Raw genomic sequence first — 27265 nt, forward strand, 5'->3', positions numbered from 1 at the left:
CATAAGTGGTCTCATTCATCTAGCGGTGCAAAATAAATAGAAACCAGATAGCTAGTGAGACTACCGTTCTTGTACTGAACAAAGGCAGGAACGGGTATAAAAAAACATATGAACAAGGGAGTGAGAATATTTGGGCTCCCGGGCTGCATGGAATCCAAAAAAGTTCAAAAGGTCAAATTCTAAGTTTAAAAAAATTGTAAGAATATACGCGCTTACTTAGAGATGTACACTCTACATACGTGTGAAATTTCATGATGAAGTACATTTTGATGTGAGCTACACACAAAATCATGTACTTCTGTAGTGAACAGTACATGTGCTAGAAATACATGATTTTTTGTATAGCTCGCATGAAATGCATTTCATCATGACCCTTTACAATACATCCATGTGCATATGTGTATTTTTTCAGAAATTCTTGGAAATTTAAATCTTGATTTTTGAATCTTTAAAATTTTGTACCCCATGGCCAAAAGAGATTTCCGATGAACAAAGGCGATAGCTAGCTTGCACGAATCAAGACAACCACAGCCAGTGATTACCGACGGAGCCTGCTTAACTTAACTAGACAACATATCCATCGATTTAGCACCTCTACATGCCTAATCAAGATGAATGCCATGTTTTCTGTTTGGATTTCCTCACCATTAGGCCCTCTTTGGATTGAAGGAATTTCGTAGGATTTAAATCCATATGAAATTTTCCTATATGGAACCCTTTGGATCATAGGAATGGGTGCACAAAATTCATAAGGAATCCATTCCTATACCCTCCATTCCATGGGAATCTAAACATATAGCACCAAACTTCAGGCACATAGCGATCCATGCATATGAAGAAAGCTAAATAGCACGAAACTTCAGGCACATAGCGACTGATGCATCCAACTTTTATTTCAGACAGCCATTATCGAATTGCACATAATAAGAAGAAAAATCACATAGCGATCGATATGCAATTAACCCAACCATGTCTTCAGTTCTCACACATAGAAATTAAATTAAGCTAAATGACACCAAACTGCATGTGTACCATGCATGAGTTTATTTAGCGCACATGTCGTTGGACATCCCTAGATTTTTATGGTCATGAATGATTTAATTCATCTAGCGATGCAAAATAAACACTTACCAAACAGGTAGCAAGACTATCATTCTTGTACTGAACAAAGGCAGAATGGGTATAAAAACATATGAACAAGGGAGTGAGAATATTTGGCTTCCAAGCTGCATGAATCTCAAAACGTCAAAATTTAAGTTTGAAAAAAACTTGTACATGACATCGTGCTGAGCTCCCGAGCAGTGGGAGGGGAAAATGATCTCTAACCGCGTGCCTGTTGAAGAATCAGCCGGCGACTCAAATATACACACTTAATTACTTAGAGATGTAAACTACTCTACATATGTGTGAAATGTCGTTATGAAGTACATTTTGATGTCAGCTACATATAAAACCATCTACTTATATAGTGAACAGTACATGCGCTAGAAATACATTATTTTTGTATAGCTCGCATGAAATGCATTTCATCATGACCCTTTACAATATATGCATATGTGTGGCTTTTCAGAATTTCTTGGAACTTAAATTTTTTATTTTTGAATCTTTAAAAATTTCTAGCCCATGGCCAAAAGAGATTTCCGATGAACAAAAAGGGGCTAGCTAGCATGCACCAAACAAGACAACCACAACAAACGATTACCAAGGGAGCCTGATTAACTAGACAACATATCCATCGACTTAGCATTGTATGTGCCTAATCAAGATGAATGTTCCACGCAAAAAAGAAGATGAATGCCATATTTTCTGTTTGTTTTTCCTCACCATTAGGCCATCTTTGACTTTGGATTGAAGGCATTTCGTAGGATTTAAATCCATATGAACTTTTCCTATGGAAGCCTTTGGATCATAGGAATGGGTGCATCAAATTCCTAAGGAATCCACTCCTATACCCTCCATTCCATAGGAATCTAAACATGAGCTGAAACCACATTTTCTCTTTCTTTTGAGAAGTCCAATGTACTTGCTATCTTTCCCTCTACTCTCTGTCCTCTAAAATTCTTATGTTCATTTCGTGCGAACCATCCAAGAACACATCTTATAAAATTCTTGTGTTTTAAAATCATGTAGAGATTTATAGGACATGGCATCTCAATCCTATATGTTTTCCTATTAATTCTTGCATTTCTAAATTCCTGCAATCCAAAGAAGCCCCTGGTAGTTTCATTCACCCCGCTGCTGTTGCAAAATGAACTGAACCCAATTAAGCAGCTAGGAAAACTAGTGGTCTTGTGCTGAAGATATAAAAGCATTCACGCATATGAAGCAAGCTAAATAGCCCCAAACTGCATCCAACTTTTATTTCAGACAGCTATTATGGAGTTGCACATAAAATAGAAAAATCACATAGAGATATGCAATCAATGTCGTCAGTTCTCACACATAGAAACCATTTCAGACATGAAATGAAAAATCACATAGCATGTCTCACATAAAATTTTAGTTGTCTCACCGGAACTGAAGATGGAGAACAGCACAAACAGTACGTCCAACCCAAGGCAGTCAGGGCACGATCGATCTGATTGAGCTCTCACATAGCAGAAATTAATTTGTATCTACCGCACCAAGACTGTTCAGTTTGTAGATGGGATCGAAATTCCTGTGTTTTGAAATCCTATAGGAATTTATAGGACATGGCATCTCGATCTGAGGTTTTTCCTATTCCTGTGTTTCTAAATTCCTGCAATCCAGAGAAGCCCTAGTAGTTTCATTCATCCCACTGGTGTTGCAAAATAAACTGAAACCAATTAAGCAGCGAGGAAAACTAGCGTTCTTGTGCTGAAGAAGTAAAAGCATCCATGCATATGAAGAAAACTAAATAGCATCAAACTTCAGGCACATAGCAATCCATGCATCCAACTTTTATTTCAGACAGCCATGATCGAATTGCCCATAATAAAAAGAAATGTCACATGGCGATCGATATGCAATTAACCCAGCCATGTCGTCAGTTCTCACACATAGAAATTAAATTAAGCTAAATGGCACCAAACTGCAAGTACCATAGATCCAACCATTTCAGACATAAAAATAAAAATCACATGAAATTTGGTTCATGTCTGAGTTTTTGTCACATAAAATTTAAGTTGTCTCACCGAATCGAACTGAAGGTGGCATGCAGTCAGGGTACTATCTGATTGGTTTGAGTTGTCTCACCATGACTGTTCAATTTGTAGATGGGATTGATCGATCGATATGGTGCAGGAGAAAAACAGAAGTTGAGGCCAAGCAATTGGAAACCGTCTCCAGCGGCCGGCTACGCGGCGCCTCCGGCTGCTGCTCCTCCTGCTGGACCTGGACGTCGACTCAAGCATGTGAGCAAGACAACAAAATGGACACAAAATAATACTGTAGAATGATTCAATCAAGCACCAGTTGGTCTTGGTCGAGCGAACCTGCGCCGTTGGCCGGAGGTGGTGGCGGCGGCGGCGGTGGAACGTAACCGAAGAAGTGCACGACACGGGCGGTAGGGGGTTCGTCCTCGAGCTCCTCTTCGAGCACACGCAGGATCTGGACGAGGGCGTCCAAGTTGGCAACGCCCGAACGGGCGTGGCGAGCCGTGGCGGCGCATGCCTCGCCGGCTCCCTGGGACTGGGCCGGCACCGGCACGGCGAGGAACTCCTCCACGTCGGAGCACACGCCCCCCAGCTCCAACCGCGCCCGGGACAGCCTGCGGACCGCGTTAGCGACGGCGGACTGGACGCCGGCGAACCAGACCGGATAGCAGTCGTGGCGGCTCCTCTGCCGCGTGTCCCGCAGGAAGAAGGCGCGCATCACGCCGGCGGACGGCTCCGAGGCCAGCAGCAGGTCGATGCCCGCCTTCACGTTCACGAGGAGGCCGCGGTTGGGACGCAGGGGCAGGGCGGCGGCGTCCGCGGCGACCGGCCGAGGCTCCTCGCTGCTGAGGGCGGCCACACGGTCACGGGCGGTGTCGAAGACGTAGCGGCGGAGGAAGCGCCGGACCGGCGCGTCGCTGGCCGAGTAGACGTTGGAGGCGTGGTGGTCAATGGCCCCCTCGAGCTCGTCCGCGGCATGGTCGAGCGTGCGGCGGGCCAGGTCGGCATCGGCGAGGATCCAGGCGAGGATGGAGAAGAACTGGTGCCAGATGTGCTCCGCCATGGATTGGCCGCCGGTGGCCGCCGGCTGGCACTCTCAGCTGGCTGCTTGTCGGAAGGGAAGGAAATTAAAGGAGGGACTTTTGCTGGGTTTGAACGCTAGCTAAGGATTTGCTGGGTAATAATAACTTCTTTCCAAAAATAATTGTTTTGTTTTGTTTTGGGCATGCAATTTCCTTCAATAAAAACAACAAATCTTTTACTGATTTTGCTGGCTTGCTGGCTAATAACTTCTTTCCGTTTTGGTGCTCATTTATTTCCTTTAATAAAACAACATATTCTAGTTTTCTAAGAAAAATAAATCTCTTCCTAATAATAAAGCACGGATTGAGTCTCCGGGTTCACCGTCGCGCACTATTTGCAGAAAAGCCCCTGTGATTTTGTGCATTGAACCCGCAATCTATCGTTAATTTGCAAAGAAAAAACGGTTCGCTGGAAAAAAACACCCGTACGCTTCCGCCTCCCCCCACGACCCTGGCCTTGCCGAGCCAAATCCCCTGGCCGCCGCGGCCGACCTCAACCCGCCCGCCGCCGCGGCTGCACCTCTGCCCGCTCGCCGCTCCTGCCGTGCTCTCGACGGCAGCTTCTGGATCAGGTCAACGCGGCTGCTCGAGAGGCTGGGGACGACGCATCTGCTCGGTGCAGAACGGCGGCGGCGGGATCCAGCGGGCGCGGGAGAATGAGGGATCCGGCGCCGCGGGCGAAGTCCTTGCAGCTGGAGGCGGGCCTCCATGGCTAGCAAGGAGAGCTCCAAGGTCATGGCGGGGCTTTCATTTTTCTGGTAGAAAAGAGAGACAGAGGAGGATCCAGGGAGGAGGAGAGGTAGGAGAAGAAGGAAGGGTGCAGCGGTGCGAGGGCACTGGTCTCCCGCGTGAGGAGCGCCTCTCCTCGGAAGGATATGGAGGGAGTGAATGAAACTCAAATCCACTTCAGAGCAAGGTACTGTTGTAGAAGTACGAAGAAGCAAGCTGACCAGATGTACAAGTAGTAGCCGGCAACGACGATGAAGCAAGCCAACCAGATGTGCACGAAATGACCATACATCATGCCTGATTGATCCTCCGGTACGTGTTTCATTGGCCAATAGCCCATGCTAGCTAGCTAGCAACCATGTAAATTTCCCACGCTTGATTTATTCCTTTAGGATTTTACTAATTTTATATGTTCTTCCCATGATTATCTAGATAATACTAAGTGTTGATGTTTCTTTCACGCATACATGGCTTTGCTAGGAGTTCTTCCACTGCTGAGGTCTGAACTCTGAATACTATGAACTTAAGGGTAAATCTTATAGCAGATCAGAATCATGGTCCATGCAAAAAAAAAAAGAGATCAGAATCATGGTTGTGTTGATTCCATAGGGGCCTCATGATGGTTTGTGTTCTTTTATTCAAATGAAAAAACCAAGATTATTATTGTAACTGTTACAGTTGTACTAGCAGGATTATCCTAGAAGCTGTGCCAATTTTTCATCAATTGATAACACAGTAAGGTAGTGAATCATCTTTGTAGACTTTACCATGCCTAGACTGGTTGACTTGGATCATGTGTATGTCTTAAACTTTTAAAAAATTCTCACTTGCTCAAGTCCAGTTTATGTAACATCTATATAATACCTAAGATGATAGTTTGATGTGTAGATTAGAAGAAACCGCACACAATAGATGCAGTTAGTATTTTGAAAATAAAGGTAGAAGTCTTTTGTCATAAGCTTTCAAATGGTACCTATTTTGGTCAATCTGAATTCAATTTTAAAAGTACAGCAAGAACAGGATGTTGTCTGTCAGTTTTAACCATGCGCAGAGTTCTGTTTAGCATCGATATATCTATTTCGAGATAGAAATAATTCGGGGCTCATCATGTTTCCAGTATGAGATGTGGTTGGGCAATAAATTGCATCCCCTATGCCAAGCCTACCGAGTTCACTAAAGCAACAAGCAGGGGATCGCCTTGATGCATATCGCCATCACATTCAGACCCAAAGATCTAGGAGCTGCAGTATGGGCATGATTAACTGGGCAGTGCCAAAGTCAAGCTTCCGGATGGTGGCGACAACAATGATGGCTGGAGGCGACGGGGCTAGCAGCGTGGCAAACAGTAGCGTGCAGCGTTTCACGGTAGGGCGTGTGGCCAGTGCTTGTGGCGGTTGTGGATGATGAAGTACTGGACCTACGGTGGACGACCATCCGCAAGATCTACATCATCATCTTTGGGTCAGTTCGCCATGAAGGCCATTCTGCGAACGAGGTTGTTCATGTCCCTCCTCATGTACAGTTGTCCTTCTATTCTAGGATTTCAACTCTGCACTCCATTCCGCATCCTGAATATTCAGAGTCTCGAGTTTGCATGAGTCTCGATTTGATTAAATGAACAGGTTAGTAAGATAGATTTTTGGTCAAGGATAGATTTTTGATGATGTGTGGGATGAGAGGGAATACTTATCGAGTTAGGGTCGTGACATTTTTTCTACCGTTGCAACGCACGGGCATTTTTGCTAGTAATAATAAAGGGGCTATTGTTTCTAGCGGTACGTCATGGAAATAGCCCTCAAGGTTGTAAAATATTACCCACCAATGCCATTGGTAAGTGATTACAAACATTTCACATAGGGGAATCCCCTGCCTGGGCCGGCCCATCCAGTATGGACCTCCTATACTGCGCTCCGCACGCAGGGAGAAGGCACAGCGTGTCCGTTTGGGCCGACCCATGTCTGGGCGGCCTGTTTTTTTAATTCTGTTTTTATTTTTCCTTTTTCTTTTCCGTTTTCGTTTTTTTTCTACTATGAATAATTTGGGACTTCAAAAATTAACAAAAAAAGAATTTTAAATAAAATGTTTAATAAATCATAAAATGATTGTGGATTCAAAAATTGTGCGTGATTTTGTAAAAAATTGTTTTCGTATTCAAAAAATGATCAAAAATTTGGAAACAACTGTTCAGGAAATGAAAAAATAATCATGATTTTTTAAAAAGTTCATGTATTGGAAAATGTTAATGAAATTGAACAAAATTTCGCCAATTCAAAAAATGTTCATGGATGGAAAAATATCCTAAAAATTCAAAAATTGTTCATAACTTACAATATAGTTTATTCATTCATAAGATGCTCTCTGATTCAAAAAATGATCATGCATTTCGAAAAATGTTCGTTAAATCCAAAAAAATGTTCGTGAATTTCAAAATTTGTTCCGCCTATTTCCGAAAAAATGTTCCTCAATTCTAGAAATGTTCGCCGATTCAATAAAATTGTTTTAAAAAATGTTCACAAATTTTAGAAAAATGTGCAAATAGTATAAAATGTTCATAAATTCAACAAATGTTCTTCTTTTTAGCAGATGTTCAAAATTTTATAACAGTGTTCATGATTTCAAATATATTCACGAGTTCAAAAAAATATTCATGATTTCAAATTATAGTGTATCTTGGTGATGCAGGAAAATGTGGTCATGGCCATTGAAAATTATGAAAAAAAATTCATTGCAACACAGCCCTTTTGCTAGTTGTAACTTGTAACCTATGTACTAGCCAGGATAGAGGCACTAGGATTCCCCTCCACACCACCGCCGCCAGAGCGGCAAGCAAAGGCGGCGGAAATTAAGGAGAGGAAGGCTTCGCCCTAGTCGCCTTGCGAGAGGGGAAAGAAAGAGTTCATCTACTAGAGAAGAAGACACTAGCCAAAAACTTTTTACATGCAAGACACCACACCAATCAGGAACCACAGTAATAATTCCTAATCGCCAATATCAGGTCAATTAAGCATATACCATGCATACCTCCTCGCTCTACTACTACTACAACTACAAACCATACCATGCATACACATATATATTCTACAGCAAGCAAGCAAGCAGGCAATCATCATCCTATCTTACTAGCTACTAGAGCAATAATCTATCTACCTATCGTCCTTGCTCCGCGCTGCCCGGTCCTTCTTGTGCCCGCCCAGGATCCTCGAGATCTGCAGCCCACGGCTGAAGGCCTGGTTGAAGAGCATCCGGGTCTGGAACTCCGACACGAACGGGAACCACGCCAGGAACGCGATCGGGGTGAAGAGCAGCAGCCCCATGATGATCTCGTACCCACGAGCCAGCGCCCGGATCGACCCCCACAGCCCCACGCTCATGATCGCAGGCTTCAGCGCCTGAGCCACCTGCAATCAAACAATCTTCATTGCTGTGCTTCTTTCAATATGAACACCTCATCATGTAGCAGGATACGCCAGATTAATTAATTACCAGGAGCAAGCCCCATCCTGTGGGCATGAAGGCGAGGATGCAGACAAATATGTCCTGGATCGTCATGTGAGGGATCACTATCAGGATCACGATGGTGGAGATGAACACGATGAAGATGAGCCCCTTGAGCAGCCGGAACACGAGCTGGAACTCGGCGCTGAATTTCCGCCGACCAACCGACACAGCCTGCGTGCGTGCATAAACAGTCAGTCAACAGCCAAACTCGCACAAGAGGACACCCTAATGTCTGTTGTAGCACAAGAGGACAAGCAATGGCCAGCCCTAATCTCTGCCGCGTCACAATTGAGAAGACTGCAGTTAAATGGCCAGGCCACTAGTTAACTTAATGCTCACCTTCATCACCAGCAATATGAAGAAGATGACAACCCATGACAAGCAATACACCTGGAAAGACAGCCCATTCATTAGTCAGTAGGCTTACTAGTAAAACAGAGACTGTAGAACACAATCAAGTCATCATGTTTAGATACATGATAGGCATCATCAGGATAATAAGACCAAGCAGATAAATTACCAGGACGCTCTTGGTGTGTCTGGTTATGTTGAGATGGTAAACAAGCCCATACTGGTAGATGAAGAAGCGCACCGCCAGCACTATCTCAAGAACAGTGCCACGCTTCCCCGAGTATTTAAGGGGCTCGTGCTCTTTCTCCCACCATGACTCCCAGCTTTTGTCCGGCGAAACACCGATACCCCCACGGTTGCTGATCCACTTGTTCCAGTCGGTCCAGTCGTCCACAATCTTCTGCCACTCAAACCCAGAAGGGTTGAACAGGAACGGCGCAAAGAGCCAGGTGACAACCATGAACCACATGGAGAAGGTGATGAAGATGTACGCGATGGCTCCTCGGTACGACTGCCCGAAGATCTCAAACACGATAAGCAGGATCATCAGCTCGATGCCCTTGACGAAATGGCTCCGCGAGTAGAGGCGGTAGTTCTCGGCGAATTTGGCATGGAACACCACGAATCCACGTCCAGTGGCTCTGTACTCGGCTCCTCCGTGGAGCAGCGTCTTTCCGTAGTAGTGAGTCTTGGTTCCAAGGGAGAATGTGAAGAAGACGGACGCTAACTGAAGCTGCATGAGCACAAAGTCGCTCAACGCGGTCCTGAACCCTCTCTCCAGACCGATCTCCATCATCATAGGGAGCGCCATCAAGAAGCCAAGCTGCACAAACGACTGCGAGGCAAGAGCGACCTGGAGAGGGTCGTTGTGTATAAACCTTCTTCCAGTGGCTAGTCCTTCATCAAGCCCACTGAGGACAAGATACAGACGCCCATAGAGAAATACATACACGGTCCATACCGTAATCTGGAAAAAGAACAGCAAAGCTACAGAGGTTAGGAATATTAACCAATTTTTTTCAGAAAGCTGAAAAGTCCAGCAAGGCAAAGGCATCAGTACCATTGTGCTGAAGTAAAAGCCGATGGTAGTGTAGTAGCAGGACAACATTCTGAAGAAATCAAAACGATGCCCAAGTCGGTAGATGTCACGGCTCAGTGTCTGCTCGCCATTACCATACGCTATTTTCGCCTCGAATAGTGAAATCTGGTTGAGACCAACATCTCTTCCCTTGCCAACTTGCATGTATTCATGATGTGTAACGTTTCCTTCACGCAGTGTTGAATTGAATCCTGTCGCAAAGAGACAGGTATTAATTAGCATAACAACATCTTCAAGAACCACACACAGCAACGGCAAAATGTTGACCGCATGCATACCAGCAAATATGTCCTCACTAAGATTAATAATCTTAGATGCTTTGCTTACACCGCCCCTCGTGAGATGGAAAAGTCGATCAAAGATATCAGGATGTCCATAATGAAATCGAACCCTGCACGTGAGAGTGTCCAGGAAAAGAAATCATAAACCAACAATCTTTAAATTTCTTCAAAGAAAGAGGAGTAACACTGCACAGAGTAACACTAACAGCAAGAAACAAAACCAAGAACACAACTCAACCAAATGAACAAAAAAGGAGTACTAAATTGAAATAATCAACAATAACTTGTTACTTGCAGAATTAACGACAAGTTGTAGAAAGAAACATATAGAAAGTAAGTAACTGAACGTAGTAAACCCATGAATGAGATGAACTGCATTGTGATTCAGTCATGATGATTTACCTTAAAGGATTGGCAAGTACACGCTGTCCAATAGTCACAAAACTTGTCTCTTGGTTTGACATGAACCACGCAAGCGAAGAAACACTGCAAAAGCAATCATAACAATATGAGTAATTTTATCCAAGCAAATAGCAACATTGTATGATGAAGTCATACATTAATCACAAATTGAAGGGTGAAGGAGGCAGTCAGAAACGACATATATATACCTGCCAGTGAATATATGTTCTCTTACACCAAGTATTGTTGGATACCTCACACCATCATGTTTCTTGGTAAACTCTTGCAGCAGGTTTCTCATTTTCAATGTCTCCTCCATATAATGCTCCTGTCATGTCATAGCATCACACCATGACTAAATGGCCCAAAAAATACTAGCTAGCAGCACAAGAAGCACAAATGACGCATATATACCTGATTCATGTCTATGGTTTGTAGGCCTTCACCTCGAGTAAAAATTATCGCATGGTTCTGATTTTCTGGTTTGCCTTCACCCAACATTGCATTGCCCGGAAGTTTTATCCTGTAAATGTCCTATTACACAACAAAATGACACAAGGTAAGCAAGTTTATATCGAATCGGCACGGGTGAGATCACGAAATGCACCTGTTTCAAATATAGGGATGATTATTAAAACCATTTCATTTCACAGTACCTGATCGAGTTTCTGACCAGGATCATCAGGCTTAGTTACTGCCGCCTTCACCAACGCTGAGTAGTAAACCTTCTCTATCTTCTTGCTCCTATCTTTGCTTGCTTCCCCCTCTTTGCTTGTCTCCTCGACTTCGTCAATATAGGCAACCCGAAGTGATGGATAACTGGCAAATAAACAAGCCTTTTCAATCATTGATGACATGCATAGAATGTATTGCAATGATCAAAACAGAGGCGGTGTGTCCAAACCAGATTAGAACCCAGTGAATTGATACAACGCCTGAAAAACTTTCTTGTGTGCACGCTCATGGAAGATCAGCAAAACTATAAAAACTGCCAAATGCACTAATAGTTGTATCCTAAGAGGCTAATACAATCCCATGACCTAACACAACTTTCTACGGTTGAACTACAGATCATAATCTATTCTTCCGCGTAACAGTTTGCAAGGAGATATATTCTAGTTTTGACGTGTCAGAGAAAGGAATCAGACATCCAACATATTCAAGAAAATGAAGTGATAAAATATAAATGGAACGTTCGGCAAGGAACTATTATCACAATACCCTCTATAGAACTTTATATTCTTGAATAAAGACTTACGTTGTCATCAGCCTCAGAATATCCTGCGCACGTTGATCACCAGAACGTTTCTGGATACCGTATGACTGGCATGATACAACGTATGTAAACTTCATGTCGGCTACAGCTTTGGACTGAGTTAATAAGTGTGATTCCTCAGATAGTATATCTGCAGCCCTGAAGCCTTCCATAAGATCTGAGGAAAGCAGGCAAATTAGTTGATACATCATCATACTGTGTTCCAAAAAATCACAATCAGGAAACAGGCTCGGTCGCATAGAAATACCATTCTCTGGGGCCATATCAAGACAAGACTGAAGCACCAAAGCTTGTCGGTAGTACATCATCCCTCTTACTGTAAGATTGAGCAAGCATTACTACTGAAGGAAAGAAATATCGAGCCATGATACCAATGCATTTTTTTTCTTTTTTGGAAAAGTATAGTGCCTATGAGAGAAGAGGCAAAGGGGATACCAGTTCGCGTCAAAGTTTGGCCCCTGTATGATGCCCAAAGGCGAAGCTCATCTTCCGTTTGTTCAGTCTCACGGAGTTCCTCTTCATTCTTGCAGTCCACCCTTTCAAGAAAGTTTTTCCACTCATCTGCAAGGAGAGGCAAACATGAGTTTCGTGTCCGGGGACTGGAGTTACTAGGATATGCCGACTCGATGGATGGGATGTACCTGGGTAGATTTTTTGCAGGTAAAAAAGGATAGAAACCCCATCCTCGTTCTCCTCCTCTAGTGCTTGTGAGGAGAAAAGGACGTCTTCTTTGTAATAGGGAGTCAAGACACTGCAGTACACAAGTTGCCCCGTAAAGAAGCAGCAAGCCAACTATTCATTAGGATACCATTCTTACCCCTATTAACATGAGCTGGAAACAGAATTTGGAAAGGGCAGTTCTACATGAAATGCAGTTCTACGTCGAGTTATACTACTAGCATAACGGTGCATGCATTTTGTTTAGGGAGTAACAGAAGTGTGAATATTTACATATATGAAGGCAAAGAAGCAAAACTCCATGGAATGAATGATGCTTGGTTATCCATAAAATACACAAGGAAGCTAATCCAGTACACGATGATTCAAGCATAGAATAGAATACATCATACACATAAATTCTAGAGAGAAGAAAAACTTACGAGAAGGGCAGCATATTGCGCACTTTTGGAGCTTTTGGCATGTCCATAAAAAGAGAATTAGCAAAGAAAGATATCCGCCTTCTAGCATCCAGGTTTGTAGGAACATCCATAGCAGACTCCTTCACTGTGAGCAGAAGGTGAAGCCTTTTTATCTGAAGCCAAGAACATGAGCAACAATCTTAGAAGCTTATCTTTATTTTTCAAATATATATAAATGTCCCTAGTTCAATCAAACAACGATAAATAAATAAAAATATCTGAAATATAACCTTTTCCTTCCAGGCATCTGATGCCTTGACAGGAAATTCAATAGCTTTAGTGAACAACTGTTCCTGTTCCTGTTGATCAAGTGGTGTGATCCCTTCGTGTTTTCTATTATTTCCACCATGTACCGGTTCTAGTAGCCTGATCAAGAGATAGCAATACTACATATAAGAAGTAACGAAAGACAACGCAACAACCAAGAATCTAAAGCATGTGATTTCCCACTGAGTGGGAAAAGACCATTCTGCAGTAGAATGATGATAAGTTAGGTCTCTCACTCGGTGAGTTGTTCTTCCATTATATCCCTTGTTACCACCTCGAGCATATCCTGGAATAAAATGATGACCTGACCCCGGTCATCTTTGTCATTCTTTTGCTGCATGGAATTAAGAATTAAGAAGGATTAGGAGGTGGCATACACATTCAACATGACCCGGACCATGCATGATGACTAATTCTATATATACCAGTATCACAAGCAGCTCAATAAACTTCTTGCTCAGGGTAGGTAAGTTACTCATGTGCAGATCCCTTATCAGAGTATCGTCTGCTACGAGATCATCCACCACTTTAAAAATCTTTTGGATGACACTGAAAATATATATCATGAAGTTTGTTAATAAGAACAAAAAACAATCAAGACTTGGTACTTTTAAAGAAGTGAGGAGAATGTAGAACATACTCTCGCTCCCGTACACCAACCACTAAAGCATATATTATGTTTTTGAATGAAGCATAGCATTCCTTGATGGCGTAAGTGAAATATGGATCTGAATTCATCCGTTTCTTCAGATCGCGGTCTTTTCCTCCACTGTCTGCTGCCATATCCAATGCTATTGGAATCTGAAATGCAGTTAATAAAATAAAATGAAACGACGATGCCTCATTCCACCAAAATAACAGCAGGAGTTGAATGAGAATATGTACCTTGCTAGCAAGCAGGAATGGTGGCCACTGGATCATATCCATTTCACGATCTTTGCAGTATGGAACAAGTAACAAGTCCTTCTCCCTGACCAGAACGCAACAAACAACAGATCAGCAGGAATCAGAAGGACAGTCAATATGTAAAAATAGATATCAGATGCCGCACCTGTTATCTATCAAGTCTTCCTGGCGGAAGCTTGTGATGATCAGATTCCATATCTGAGCAAATCTTGCAGCTATTTTGTCTTCTTCTTTGCCATCTCCAGGTTTCTAGAGTAACTTAAGCGTGTTAGATGAGAAGACAAAATAAAACAAGAACATAAATGCATTCTCGTAGAAGGGATCTACACCTAATGTGCTCTCCATTAATATGTGAAAATAAAAAGAAAATCCACACCTGAGAAGGTTTACTGGAGAAAGCGGAACGGAATCCTCTCCTCTTTGAGTCATTTGGAATCAAGTGATCGTTGAAAGCCTTCGGCAAAGATTCGAAGCGAGATCTTAACATTCCCAAGGTTCGTATCTGATTTAGTAACACCAACAACATTACACTCTGTAAGTTGCTTTGTTCCATTGTACAAAAAATTCACAGCACAATCAAATCCAGAAATAATGAGTAACAAGCGATGCTCATAAAAATTTGGAAATTTAACAAGTTCTAATTAAAGAACAACTTTACATACTGACCCATCCCTCAAAGGTCAATCTACAGAACGGCGAGTGGAAGGTGTTGGTCGGTATTACTAACCTCACCAAGACGACGACATGCCCCATAGATACCACCAACTAATGTCGAGAAAATTGCATACCATATTTGGGTATCCATGAAATACACCTGAACCAATAAACCAAGGTAGGTCAAAATAGGATGAACAACTTCTGTTCTACACAATGAAGAGGACAGAAGGCATACAAGAATGATAGGAGCCCAAAGTGCAATGACGACACCGATGTTGTTCTTTGCTGCAGATAAAACCAAAAATAAGAACATGTTCGGGCTCAACCAGGTTAGAGAGAGGGGGGGAGACTGACCATGTGGGAAGAACTCGTGCCACTGAAATGTTGTTATTGGCACCTTCATTATATCTTTTGTTGGTTGAACAAGTGGCCTGATCTGCAGGCCGGGCATATGACAAGATGAGCAACCAAACTATGATTTCATAATAACCAAAGGAAACAGCTAGGAAAATTAACTGGATAACCCTTAACCAGCAAAAGTGTACTTATGAGTAGTGGGGAACGTCGTAGGTTTCTATAAATAGCCCTCAAGACATTAATGGGACAAAACTTCCGTTGAAATGGCTAGCAATAGTTTGATGCAAAATTATACAACATATGGTGGTGGAATCAGTTAAGAATATTATAGTTCATCACGAAGCTCTTGTAGCTTGGTGGCAGTGATTGGAGAATTCTGTCAATGACGCAATCATCTGGAAGATTAACTCCCAATTAAATCAAGTGATTATTATACCCAGACATTTTGAGTATATGCTCACTGACAGAACTGTTCTCCTCCATCTTGAGACTTCATATCTCTCAATTCGGGCATTTGCTTGAAATATTAACTTCAACTCCTGGAACATCTCATATGCTCCATGACGTTCAAAACGTCGTTGAAGTCCCGATTCTAAGCCGCAAAGCATGGCACACTGAACTATCGAGTAGTCATCAGCTTTGCTCTGCCAGACATTCATAACATCTGGTGTTGCTCCAGCAGCAGGCCTGGCACCCAGCGGTGCTTCCAGGATGTAATTCTTCTGTGCAGCAATGAGGATAATCCTCAAGTTACGAACCCAGTCCGTGTAATTGCTACCATCATCTTTCAACTTTGCTTTCTCAAGGAACGCATTAAAATTCAACGGAACAATAGCACGGGCCATCTATCTACAATCAAACATAAATAAGCAAGATACTATCAGGTACTAAGTTCATGATAAATTTAGGTTCAATTAATCATATTATTAAAGAACTCCCACTTAGATAGACATCCCTCTAATCCTCTAAGTGATTACGTGAACCAAATCAACTAAACCATGTCCGATCATCACGTGAGATGGAGTAGTTTCATTGGTGAACATCACTATGTTGATCATATCTACTATATGATTCACGCTCGACCTTTCGGTCTCCGTGTTCCGAGGCCATATCTATTATATGCTAGGCTCGTCAAGTTTAACCTAAGCATTCCGCGTGTGCAACTGTTTTGCACCCATTGTATTTGAACGTAGAGCCTATCACACCCGATCATCACGTGGTGTCTCAGCACGAAGAACTTTTGCAACGGTGCATACTCAAGGAGAAGACTTATGCTTTGATAATTTAGTGAGGGATCATCTTATAATGCTACCGTCAGTCAAAGCAAGATAAGATGCATAAAAGATAAACATCACATGCAATCAATATAAGTGATATGATATGGCCATCATCATCTTGTGCTTGTGATCTCCATCTCCGAAGCACCGTCATGATCACCATCGTCACCGGTGCGACACCTTGATCTCCATCGTACCATCGTTATCGTCTCGCCAATCTTATGCTTCTACGACTATCGCTACCGCTTAGTGATAAAGTAAAGCATTACAAGGCGATTGCATTGCATACAATAAAGCGACAACCATATGGCTCCTGCTAGTTGCCGATAACTCGGTTACAAAACATGATCATCTCATACAATAAATTTAGCATCATGTCTTGACCATATCACATCAGTACATGCCCTGCAAAAACAAGTTAGATGTCCTCTACTTTGTTGTTGCAAATTTTACGTGGATGCTACGGGCTTAGCAAGAACCGTTCTTACCTACGCATCAAAACCACAACGATAGTTTCTCAAGTTGATGTTGTTTTAACCTTCGCAAGGACCGGGCGTAGCCACACTCGGTTCAACTAAAGTTGGAGAAACTGACACCCGCCAACCACCTATGTGCAAAGCACGTCGGTAGAACCAGTCTCGCGTAAGCATACACGTAATGTCGGTCCGGGCCGCTTCATCCAACAATACCGCCGAACCAAAGTATGACATGCTGGTAAGAAGTATGACTTATATCGCCCACAACTCACTTGTGTTCTACTCGTGCAAATAACATCAACGCATAAAACCTGGCTCGGATGCCACTGTTGGGGAACGTAGTAATTTCAAAAAAATTCCTACGCACATGCAAGATCATGGTGATGCATAGCAACGAGAGGGGAGAGTGTTGTCTACGTACCCTTGTAGACCGAAAGCGGAAGCGTTAGCACAACGCGGTTGATGTAGTCGTACGTCTTCACGATCCGACCGATCAAGTACCGAACGTACGGCACCTCCGAGTTCAGCACACGTTCAGCCCGATGATGTCCCTCGAACTCCGATCCAGCCGAGTGTTGAGGGAGAGTTTCATCAGCACGACGGCGTGGTGACAATGTTGATGTTCTACCGACGTAGGGCTTCGCCTAAGCACCGCTACAGTATTATCGAGGTGGACTATGGTGGAGGGGGGCACCGCACAGGGCTAAAAGATCAACTTGATCAATTTTTCTGTCTCTGGGGTGCCCCCCTGCCCCCATATATAAAGGAGCAAGGGGGGTGCGGCCGGCCAGGGAGAGGAGGCGCGCCGGAGGAGTCCTACTCCCACCAGGAGTAGGACTCCCCCATTTTCCTAGTTGGATTAAGACTTGAGGGGGAAGGAGTGGAGGAGAAGGAAGGAAGGGGGGCGCCGCCCCCCTCTCCTTGTCCTATTCGGACTATGGGGGAAGGGGCGTGCGGCCAGCCCTTGCCTCCTCTCCTCTCTTCCACCTAGGCCCACTAAGGCCCATTAAGTTACCGGGGGGTTCCGGTAACCTCCCGGTACTCCGGTAAAATCCCGATTTCACCCGGAACACTCCCGATATCCAAACATAGGCTTCCAATATATCAATCTTTATGTCTCGACCATATCAAAACATATAAACTCATAATATAACTGTCATCGAAATGTTAAGCGTGCAGACCCTACGGGTTCGAGAACTATGTAGACATGACCGAGACACGTCTCCGGTCAATAACCAATAGCGGAACCTGGATGCTCATATTGGCTCCCACATATTCTACGAAGATCATTATCGGTCAGACCGAATAACAACATACGTTGTTCCCTTTGTCATCAGTATGTTACTTGCCCGAGATTCGATCGTCGGTATCTCAATACCTATTTCAATCTCGTTACCGACAAGTCTCTTTACTCGTTCCGTAATACATCATCCCGCAACTAACTCATTAGTTGCAATGCTTGCAAGGCTTAAGTGATGTGCATTACCGAGAGGGCCCAGAGATACCTCTCCGGCAATCGGAGTGACAAATCCTAATCTCGAAATACGCCAACCCAACAAGTACCTTTGGAGACACCTGTAGAGCACCTTTATAATCACCCAGTTATGTTCTGACGTTTGGTAGCACACAAAGTGTTCCTCCGGTAAACGGGAGTTGCATAATCTCATAGTCATAGGAACATGTATAAGTCATGAAGAAAGCAATAGCAACAAACTAAACGATCAAGTGCTAAGCTAACGGAATGGGTCAAGTCAATCACATCATTCTCCTAATGATGTGATCCCGTTAATCAAATGACAACTCATGTCTATGGTTAGGAAACTTAACCATCTTTGATCAACGAGCTAGTCAAGTAGAGGCATACTAGTGACACTCTGTTTGTCTATATATTCACACATGTATTATGTTTCCGGTTAATACAATTCTAGCATGAATAATAAACATTTATCATGATATAAGGAAATAAATAATAACTTTATTATTGCCTCTAGGGCATATTTCCTTCAGACATCACTATCAAACATCACAACGTAACTGGGTGATTATAAAGATACTCTACAGGTGTCTCCGATGGTGTTTGTTGAGTTGGCATAGATCGAGATTAGGATTTGTCACTCCGTGTATCAGAGAGTATCTCTGGGCCCTCTCGGTAATGCACATCACTCTAAGCCTTGCAAGCATTGTGACTAATGAGTTAGTTGCGGGATGATGTATTACAAAACGAGTAAAGAGACTTGCCGGTAACGAGATTGAACTAGGTTTGAGGATACCGACGATCGAATCTCGGGCAAGTAACATACCGATGACAAAGGGAACAACGTATGTTGTTATGCGGTTTGACCGATAAAGATCTTCGTAGAATATGTAGGAGCCAATATGAGCATCCAGGTTCCGCTATTGGTTATTGACCGGAGATGTGTCTCGGTCATGTCTACATAGTTCTTGAACCCGTAGGGTCCACACGCTTAACGTTCGATGACGATTTGTATTATGAGTTATGTGATTTGATGATCGAAGTTTGTTCGGAGTCCCGGATGAGATCGGGGACATGACGAGGAGTCTCGAAATGGTCGAGAGGTAAAAATCGATATATTGGAAGGCTACATTCGGACATCGGAAAGGTTCCGAGTGATTCGGGTATTTTTCGGAGTACCGGAGAGTGACGGGCATTCGCCGGGAGAAGTATTGGGCCCTTATTGGGCCATACGGGAATAGAGGAGGCAGGCCAAAGGGAAGGAGGCGCCCCCCCCATAGGTCCGAATTGGACTAGGGGAAAGGGGGCGCCCCCCCCCCCCCCCTTGCCCTTTCCTACTCCCTCTCTCTTTCCCTCTTCCTTCTCTCCTACTCCGGAAAGGAAAAAGGGAATCCTACTAGGACTTGGGAGTCCTAGTAGGAGTCCTCACACTTGGCGTGCCCCCTCTAGGGCTGGCCTCCTCCTCCTCCCTCCTTTATATACGTGGGCAGGGGACACCCCAAAGGCCCAACAGACAATCTCTTAGCCGTGTGCGGTGCCTCCCTACATAGTTACACACCTCAGTCATATCGTCCTAGTGCTTAGGCGAAGCCCTGCGCCGGTAACTTCATCATCACCGTCACCACGCCGTCGTGCTGACGAAACTTTCCTTCGGCCTCAACTGGATCAAGAGTACGAGGGACATCACTGAGCTGAACGTGTGCTGATCGCGGAGGTACCGTATCTTCGGTGCTAGGATCGGTCGGATTGTGAAGACGTTCGACTACATCAACCGTGTTGTCATAACGCTTCCACTTACAGTCTATGAGGGTACGTGGACAATACTCTTCCCTCTCGTTGCTATGCATCACCTAGATGGATCTTGCATGTGCGTAGGAAATTTTTGAAATTACTGCGTTCCCCAACAATATATACCCATTAGTTTGTGTTCTTGATATATATCTACCTGTAGCGTCATGAGAAATAAACCTCCTGATTTCATATGTTGTCCTATGGAAGTCACCAAACTTTTTTTATCAACACTAATTTCAGATAGATAGGTGCTGCTTACCATACCTAAGAGTGTAACATGTTGTGAAGGGATACCGCAACTCCAGAGTAGACAATTAAAAGATGTTAGTAAAATCAGTATGCATCCCTAGTGATGCTTTATCATGTTATTTTAGTCTGAGTGTTGTGCTGTAGCATCACTGACTAGTATGTTTTTTTTCAAGGTCTATACAAGTGCCATCTCTGTCTGGCAACATATGCCTCTTGTCATGTCATGTATCTATTATCACGTTAGATGTTTTAAGTCAATGTTGTATTTCTTGAAAGCGTCGATGTACTAATGCGAACACTGCTTGTGTACTTATGACTAATCAGTCTTCCCCTCTCTTATATAGGTGTCCCTAGGCTGAAGAAATTCGAAGAAGCTCGAAGCCCCAGTCACCGACTCGCTTTATATGTTATTGAACTTGTTGTAATGCAGAATTTGCTTGAAATTTTGATGTAATGTTGATCTTGCTGGGAATTGGATGTATATTTACTTGTTGTACTTGTTATTCAAATGTTCGGTGTACTTGCTGTACTTGTTAATCAAATGCCTGGAATTTAAATTTGTGCTAAATGTATACATAATACTGAAAGAGGCCTTGGCCCAAACACTACTGGACCTTAAAAAGGCCATTGCCCAAACATAGTTGGGACTCGGTTTCAGCAAATACCAGTATATTAATTCTTGAAAACAAACAAAGTGGACTGTAAAAAGGCCGAGTTACAAAATTTAAAAGGAGAGCAAAAGAGGCTAAGGCCCGAACAAGAATTGGATTTTAAAAAGGCCGAGGCTACAAAAAATGAATCGTAAAAAAAAGGGAAATTGATTCTAAAAGGCTGCGGCCGAGTAAGTACGAGGCCAGATTGTTGGGCCTGGCCCATGTAGCTAAATAAAATTAACAAGAAAAATATATTAAATGGGCTAAATTACTGGGCTCGACCCATATAGACACCGAATTGGACTGGGCTGATTCTTGTCAACGTCCAATTCGATTGGTCGCAATTTTGACACGTCAGCTTGTCACATTGGATCCGACGTGGCCTGGGCAGACAACCATTGACCAAAATAATTCGTTGTAGAACAAACGACCTTCTATTTTGGTTGTTGCCTTCTACGACCATATCACAACAAAGGTCGTTAAGTTTTATTAAAGACGGTCAGCTTTTGATCAACTGTTTTTTGTCACAAAAAAAGTCGCAAATGAAAAACAATGACCATTCAATGACCAATACTGATGGTCCCAAGTTGACATATTTCTTGTAGTGTAGGATGGAAAAAATTCATCCTCCAAATATGTTGGCGGTGCATTCAGGTGGACTACTAAATCCAAATGCATGAAGGACTCCATGACATACCCGTTTAGCTAGAGCACAACCAAATAGCAAAGGGTCCATTGTTTCCTTCAAACCACATAAGTGGCTTGGTCATTTCAACCAACCTCTTTTGATTAGATTTCAATGCTAATATTAGCATGCACAGCAGTTATAGTAATGTCACCTCGTTTCCTTCATACTCTTTGGGTGTTTTTGAACTGTTAAAGACCCCAAAGATATGTCATGCGGTTTGGTGAACCAATGTCTTTCTCCTAAATGCTCTGGAACATAATTTGCGGTTGTTGAAGCGTATTGTACTTGACATATATCATAACCAGCTCACTGGAAAAATAGAAATCAAACCAAAAAAAATGTTAGATCCATAAACAATAAAATAAGTAAAAACTTGTTAAACAATATCATAATCCCATGCACTGCTAGACGCAGCTTGTATCCTTGTTTGGATTGAGTGTATTTTTTCTCTGTTGCGTAGTATATCTAGCACACCAAAATTACACTCAATTCAAGATGATTTGCGCTCCAAGAAGATTAGCCATCCTTATCTTGAAGGGACATATGCTCGGCCTTCTCAAGCAATGTACATTGGATAATTCTTGACACTAGTGATGCAATCGAGGCTTGCATTTTCCAAGAGAAATAGAGGGCATGCATAAGCTCAAAGCGAGGTATATCAACGCATGATTGAAGGAAAACATAAGCCATTTTCGAAATGAACTTGGCCGAGAGAATTATTTCATAAAATACAACCTATGGTCTGTTAGCAATTTCCGTTGTATGATTCCATGGTGATAAACCGCACACACGCAATTAACAGAAATGCATATCTATCTATCTACAGCATGTGGTCATGCATGTTTGTGGCGAAAAAGGGCTGATCGATGCCACTTATAGTGAATATACTTTGGGAGGACCGTTGAGGCTGCAAGAGATGGTTCGTCTAATTGATAGCCTGTGTATACTAGAGAAAACACAGGCAGGCGTTGAGCAAGTGTACATACAACCAACACAATACAAACCTAACCATGGGTTTAATTCGAACACAACGTGTGATTCTCTCTCTCTCTCTCTCTCTCTCTCTGTGTGTGTGTGTGTGTGTGTGTGTGTGTGTGTGTGTGTGTTCTGCCATCAATCCTCTAAATTCCTATGTTCATTTCGAATGAAGCAATTGAGACTCGCATTTTTCCTGGAGAAACATAGCGCATCAGTACAAAATGAGGTATGTACCAACCATGATGGAAGGAAACATAAGACATTTTCTAAATGAGCACGCCTAGAGAATTCTTTCATGAAATACAACCTATGGCCAGTTAGCACAATCTATTGTTGTATTATTCCATAGTGATAAACCGCACACAGAATTGATGGGATTGCACATATCTATCTATCTACAGCGTGGGGTTTATTGGGGATTGAATAACACTGGGAGCTACACTACCAAATCCATGTATATGTGGTTGGAAAAACCAATTAGTGGATGCAATTTTAAATGGATCTGGAAAGCAAAATTGCCTCTTCAAATCCAAATTTTCTGATGGTTGTTATGCCAGGATGTCGTGCTTACTTGGCAAGTTATGCAACGGAGAAGGTGGCCTGGTAATCCCAGTTGCTCCTTCTGCAAGGGAAGTGAGTCATTGCAACACATTTTTTCACTTGTCCTGTACCTTGCGTAGTTTGGCGCTCGATTGGAGTGGTGTTGGGGACCGATACTTGTCCCGGCAACTACTAGCAATATTTCTCCTGGTGTTATAATTTCCTCCCCGGTGAAGAATTTTTTTTACACCATGGGTTAAGCAGCAGTTTCCTGGGCTGTTTGGCTTGCTCGAAATCGAGCCACTTTTGAGAAAAAGTTGATTAAAACTCCTTTTGAGATTGTCTTCTCAGTGTGCTCTTTTTTGATGTATTGGGTTGATGATGTGGTGAAGTTGTGTGCTGGAGCAGTGATCAGGACGAGTGTGGTGACGCTGATGCAGATATTTGAAGCGTCCAGGAACCCGGTTGCTGGGGAAATGATGGGACCCGTAGTCCTTCTTGGAGTGCCGTCAGTTTCTGCGTCCAGCTGTTCTTCGTTCCCGAGGGTAGTCGTTAGTTTTTGCTAAGTTCTCTAGGATGCTCGTTTTGCTACTTGCGTAGACTTCCTGCTACTATTTTAGCCTAATGTCGAGCGAATGCAGTGGGTTTCTAGGTACTGCTAGGTTTTCGTCCCATAGCATTCGTTTTGATGGTAAGCGAATGCAGTGGGTTTCCTGGTAGTGCGTTGAGCCCGCTCTTCCCCCCTCTCTCGTTCCCTATTTCCATTGTTGTGCAACTGAAAGGGGATTAGCCTGGTTCAAAAAAAACTACAACATCGTGTCATGCATATTTGAGCTGATCGATGCCACTCATAGTGAATTTACTATGAGACAGAGAGCACAATTAAGGCTGCAAGAGATTACCTGTCTAATTGATAACCTATCACCTATGTATACTAGAGAAAACACAGGCGGGCGTTCAGAAAATGTTGATGTGGCCAACACAACACAAACCTAACCATGAGTTTATTTAGCACGCAGGTTGTTGGACATCCCTAGAATTTCCTGGGCATAAGTGGTCTCATTCATCTAGCGGTGCAAAATAAATAGAAACCAGATAGCTAGTGAGACTACCGTTCTTGTACTGAACAAAGGCAGGAACGGGTATAAAAAAACATATGAACAAGGGAGTGAGAATATTTGGGCTCCCGGGCTGCATGGAATCCAAAAAAGTTCAAAAGGTCAAATTCTAAGTTTAAAAAAATTGTAAGAATATACGCGCTTACTTAGAGATGTACACTCTACATACGTGTGAAATTTCATGATGAAGTACATTTTGATGTGAGCTACACACAAAATCATGTACTTCTGTAGTGAACAGTACATGTGCTAGAAATACATGATTTTTTGTATAGCTCGCATGAAATGCATTTCATCATGACCCTTTACAATACATCCATGTGCATATGTGTATTTTTTCAGAAATTCTTGGAAATTTAAATCTTGATTTTTGAATCTTTAAAATTTTGTACCCCATGGCCAAAAGAGATTTCCGATGAACAAAGGCGATAGCTAGCTTGCACGAATCAAGACAACCACAGCCAGTGATTACCGACGGAGCCTGCTTAACTTAACTAGACAACATATCCATCGATTTAGCACCTCTACATGCCTAATCAAGATGAATGCCATGTTTTCTGTTTGGATTTCCTCACCATTAGGCCCTCTTTGGATTGAAGGAATTTCGTAGGATTTAAATCCATATGAAATTTTCCTATATGGAACCCTTTGGATCATAGGAATGGGTGCACAAAATTCATAAGGAATCCATTCCTATACCCTCCATTCCATGGGAATCTAAACATATAGCACCAAACTTCAGGCACATAGCGATCCATGCATATGAAGAAAGCTAAATAGCACGAAACTTCAGGCACATAGCGACTGATGCATCCAACTTTTATTTCAGACAGCCATTATCGAATTGCACATAATAAGAAGAAAAATCACATAGCGATCGATATGCAATTAACCCAACCATGTCTTCAGTTCTCACACATAGAAATTAAATTAAGCTAAATGACACCAAACTGCATGTGTACCATGCATGAGTTTATTTAGCGCACATGTCGTTGGACATCCCTAGATTTTTATGGTCATGAATGATTTAATTCATCTAGCGATGCAAAATAAACACTTACCAAACAGGTAGCAAGACTATCATTCTTGTACTGAACAAAGGCAGAATGGGTATAAAAACATATGAACAAGGGAGTGAGAATATTTGGCTTCCAAGCTGCATGAATCTCAAAACGTCAAAATTTAAGTTTGAAAAAAACTTGTACATGACATCGTGCTGAGCTCCCGAGCAGTGGGAGGGGAAAATGATCTCTAACCGCGTGCCTGTTGAAGAATCAGCCGGCGACTCAAATATACACACTTAATTACTTAGAGATGTAAACTACTCTACATATGTGTGAAATGTCGTTATGAAGTACATTTTGATGTCAGCTACATATAAAACCATCTACTTATATAGTGAACAGTACATGCGCTAGAAATACATTATTTTTGTATAGCTCGCATGAAATGCATTTCATCATGACCCTTTACAATATATGCATATGTGTGGCTTTTCAGAATTTCTTGGAACTTAAATTTTTTATTTTTGAATCTTTAAAAATTTCTAGCCCATGGCCAAAAGAGATTTCCGATGAACAAAAAGGGGCTAGCTAGCATGCACCAAACAAGACAACCACAACAAACGATTACCAAGGGAGCCTGATTAACTAGACAACATATCCATCGACTTAGCATTGTATGTGCCTAATCAAGATGAATGTTCCACGCAAAAAAGAAGATGAATGCCATATTTTCTGTTTGTTTTTCCTCACCATTAGGCCATCTTTGACTTTGGATTGAAGGCATTTCGTAGGATTTAAATCCATATGAACTTTTCCTATGGAAGCCTTTGGATCATAGGAATGGGTGCATCAAATTCCTAAGGAATCCACTCCTATACCCTCCATTCCATAGGAATCTAAACATGAGCTGAAACCACATTTTCTCTTTCTTTTGAGAAGTCCAATGTACTTGCTATCTTTCCCTCTACTCTCTGTCCTCTAAAATTCTTATGTTCATTTCGTGCGAACCATCCAAGAACACATCTTATAAAATTCTTGTGTTTTAAAATCATGTAGAGATTTATAGGACATGGCATCTCAATCCTATATGTTTTCCTATTAATTCTTGCATTTCTAAATTCCTGCAATCCAAAGAAGCCCCTGGTAGTTTCATTCACCCCGCTGCTGTTGCAAAATGAACTGAACCCAATTAAGCAGCTAGGAAAACTAGTGGTCTTGTGCTGAAGATATAAAAGCATTCACGCATATGAAGCAAGCTAAATAGCCCCAAACTGCATCCAACTTTTATTTCAGACAGCTATTATGGAGTTGCACATAAAATAGAAAAATCACATAGAGATATGCAATCAATGTCGTCAGTTCTCACACATAGAAACCATTTCAGACATGAAATGAAAAATCACATAGCATGTCTCACATAAAATTTTAGTTGTCTCACCGGAACTGAAGATGGAGAACAGCACAAACAGTACGTCCAACCCAAGGCAGTCAGGGCACGATCGATCTGATTGAGCTCTCACATAGCAGAAATTAATTTGTATCTACCGCACCAAGACTGTTCAGTTTGTAGATGGGATCGAAATTCCTGTGTTTTGAAATCCTATAGGAATTTATAGGACATGGCATCTCGATCTGAGGTTTTTCCTATTCCTGTGTTTCTAAATTCCTGCAATCCAGAGAAGCCCTAGTAGTTTCATTCATCCCACTGGTGTTGCAAAATAAACTGAAACCAATTAAGCAGCGAGGAAAACTAGCGTTCTTGTGCTGAAGAAGTAAAAGCATCCATGCATATGAAGAAAACTAAATAGCATCAAACTTCAGGCACATAGCAATCCATGCATCCAACTTTTATTTCAG

General features: G+C 42.5%; 2 protein-coding genes across 4 annotated transcripts; both read right to left on the reverse strand.

Moving 5' to 3' along the window:
• Positions 1-2956: 2956 nt before the first annotated feature.
• LOC147967235 (uncharacterized) lies at positions 2957-4253 on the reverse strand. Its single transcript, XM_087527531.1, has 2 exons — positions 3456-4253; positions 2957-3354 (listed from the first exon to the last, which is right to left on the reverse strand). The coding sequence occupies exons 1-2, from the start codon at positions 4177-4179 to the stop codon at positions 3317-3319; spliced, it is 762 nt and encodes a 253-aa protein (XP_087383657.1). The 5' UTR covers positions 4180-4253; the 3' UTR covers positions 2957-3316.
• Positions 4254-7846: 3593 nt separating this feature from the next.
• On the reverse strand, positions 7847-15305 carry LOC147967236 (callose synthase 3-like). Of its 3 annotated transcripts, XM_087529366.1 has the most exons (25): positions 15158-15304; positions 15039-15088; positions 14874-14960; positions 14523-14648; positions 14292-14395; positions 14126-14210; positions 13881-14041; positions 13666-13789; positions 13477-13574; positions 13204-13339; positions 12935-13086; positions 12476-12585; positions 12270-12395; positions 12082-12150; positions 11817-11991; positions 11215-11377; positions 10973-11092; positions 10768-10886; positions 10559-10642; positions 10154-10266; positions 9837-10066; positions 8946-9743; positions 8765-8815; positions 8411-8596; positions 7847-8325 (listed from the first exon to the last, which is right to left on the reverse strand). In XM_087529366.1, the coding sequence occupies exons 1-25, from the start codon at positions 15252-15254 to the stop codon at positions 8071-8073; spliced, it is 3819 nt and encodes a 1272-aa protein (XP_087385492.1). In that variant the 5' UTR covers positions 15255-15304; the 3' UTR covers positions 7847-8070. The 3 variants fall into 3 exon arrangements, with proteins under 3 accessions (XP_087385492.1, XP_087385490.1, XP_087385491.1); XM_087529364.1 differs by having other exon boundaries at positions 11817-12150; positions 15158-15305; XM_087529365.1 differs by having other exon boundaries at positions 13881-14210; positions 15158-15305.
• Between the last annotated feature and the right edge of the window lie 11960 nt (positions 15306-27265).

Source organism: Triticum urartu, chromosome 6A, assembly GCF_056163025.1.
Source record: "Triticum urartu cultivar PI428250 chromosome 6A, HENAU_Tu73, whole genome shotgun sequence".
Classification (NCBI taxonomy): Eukaryota; Viridiplantae; Streptophyta; class Magnoliopsida; order Poales; family Poaceae; genus Triticum; species Triticum urartu.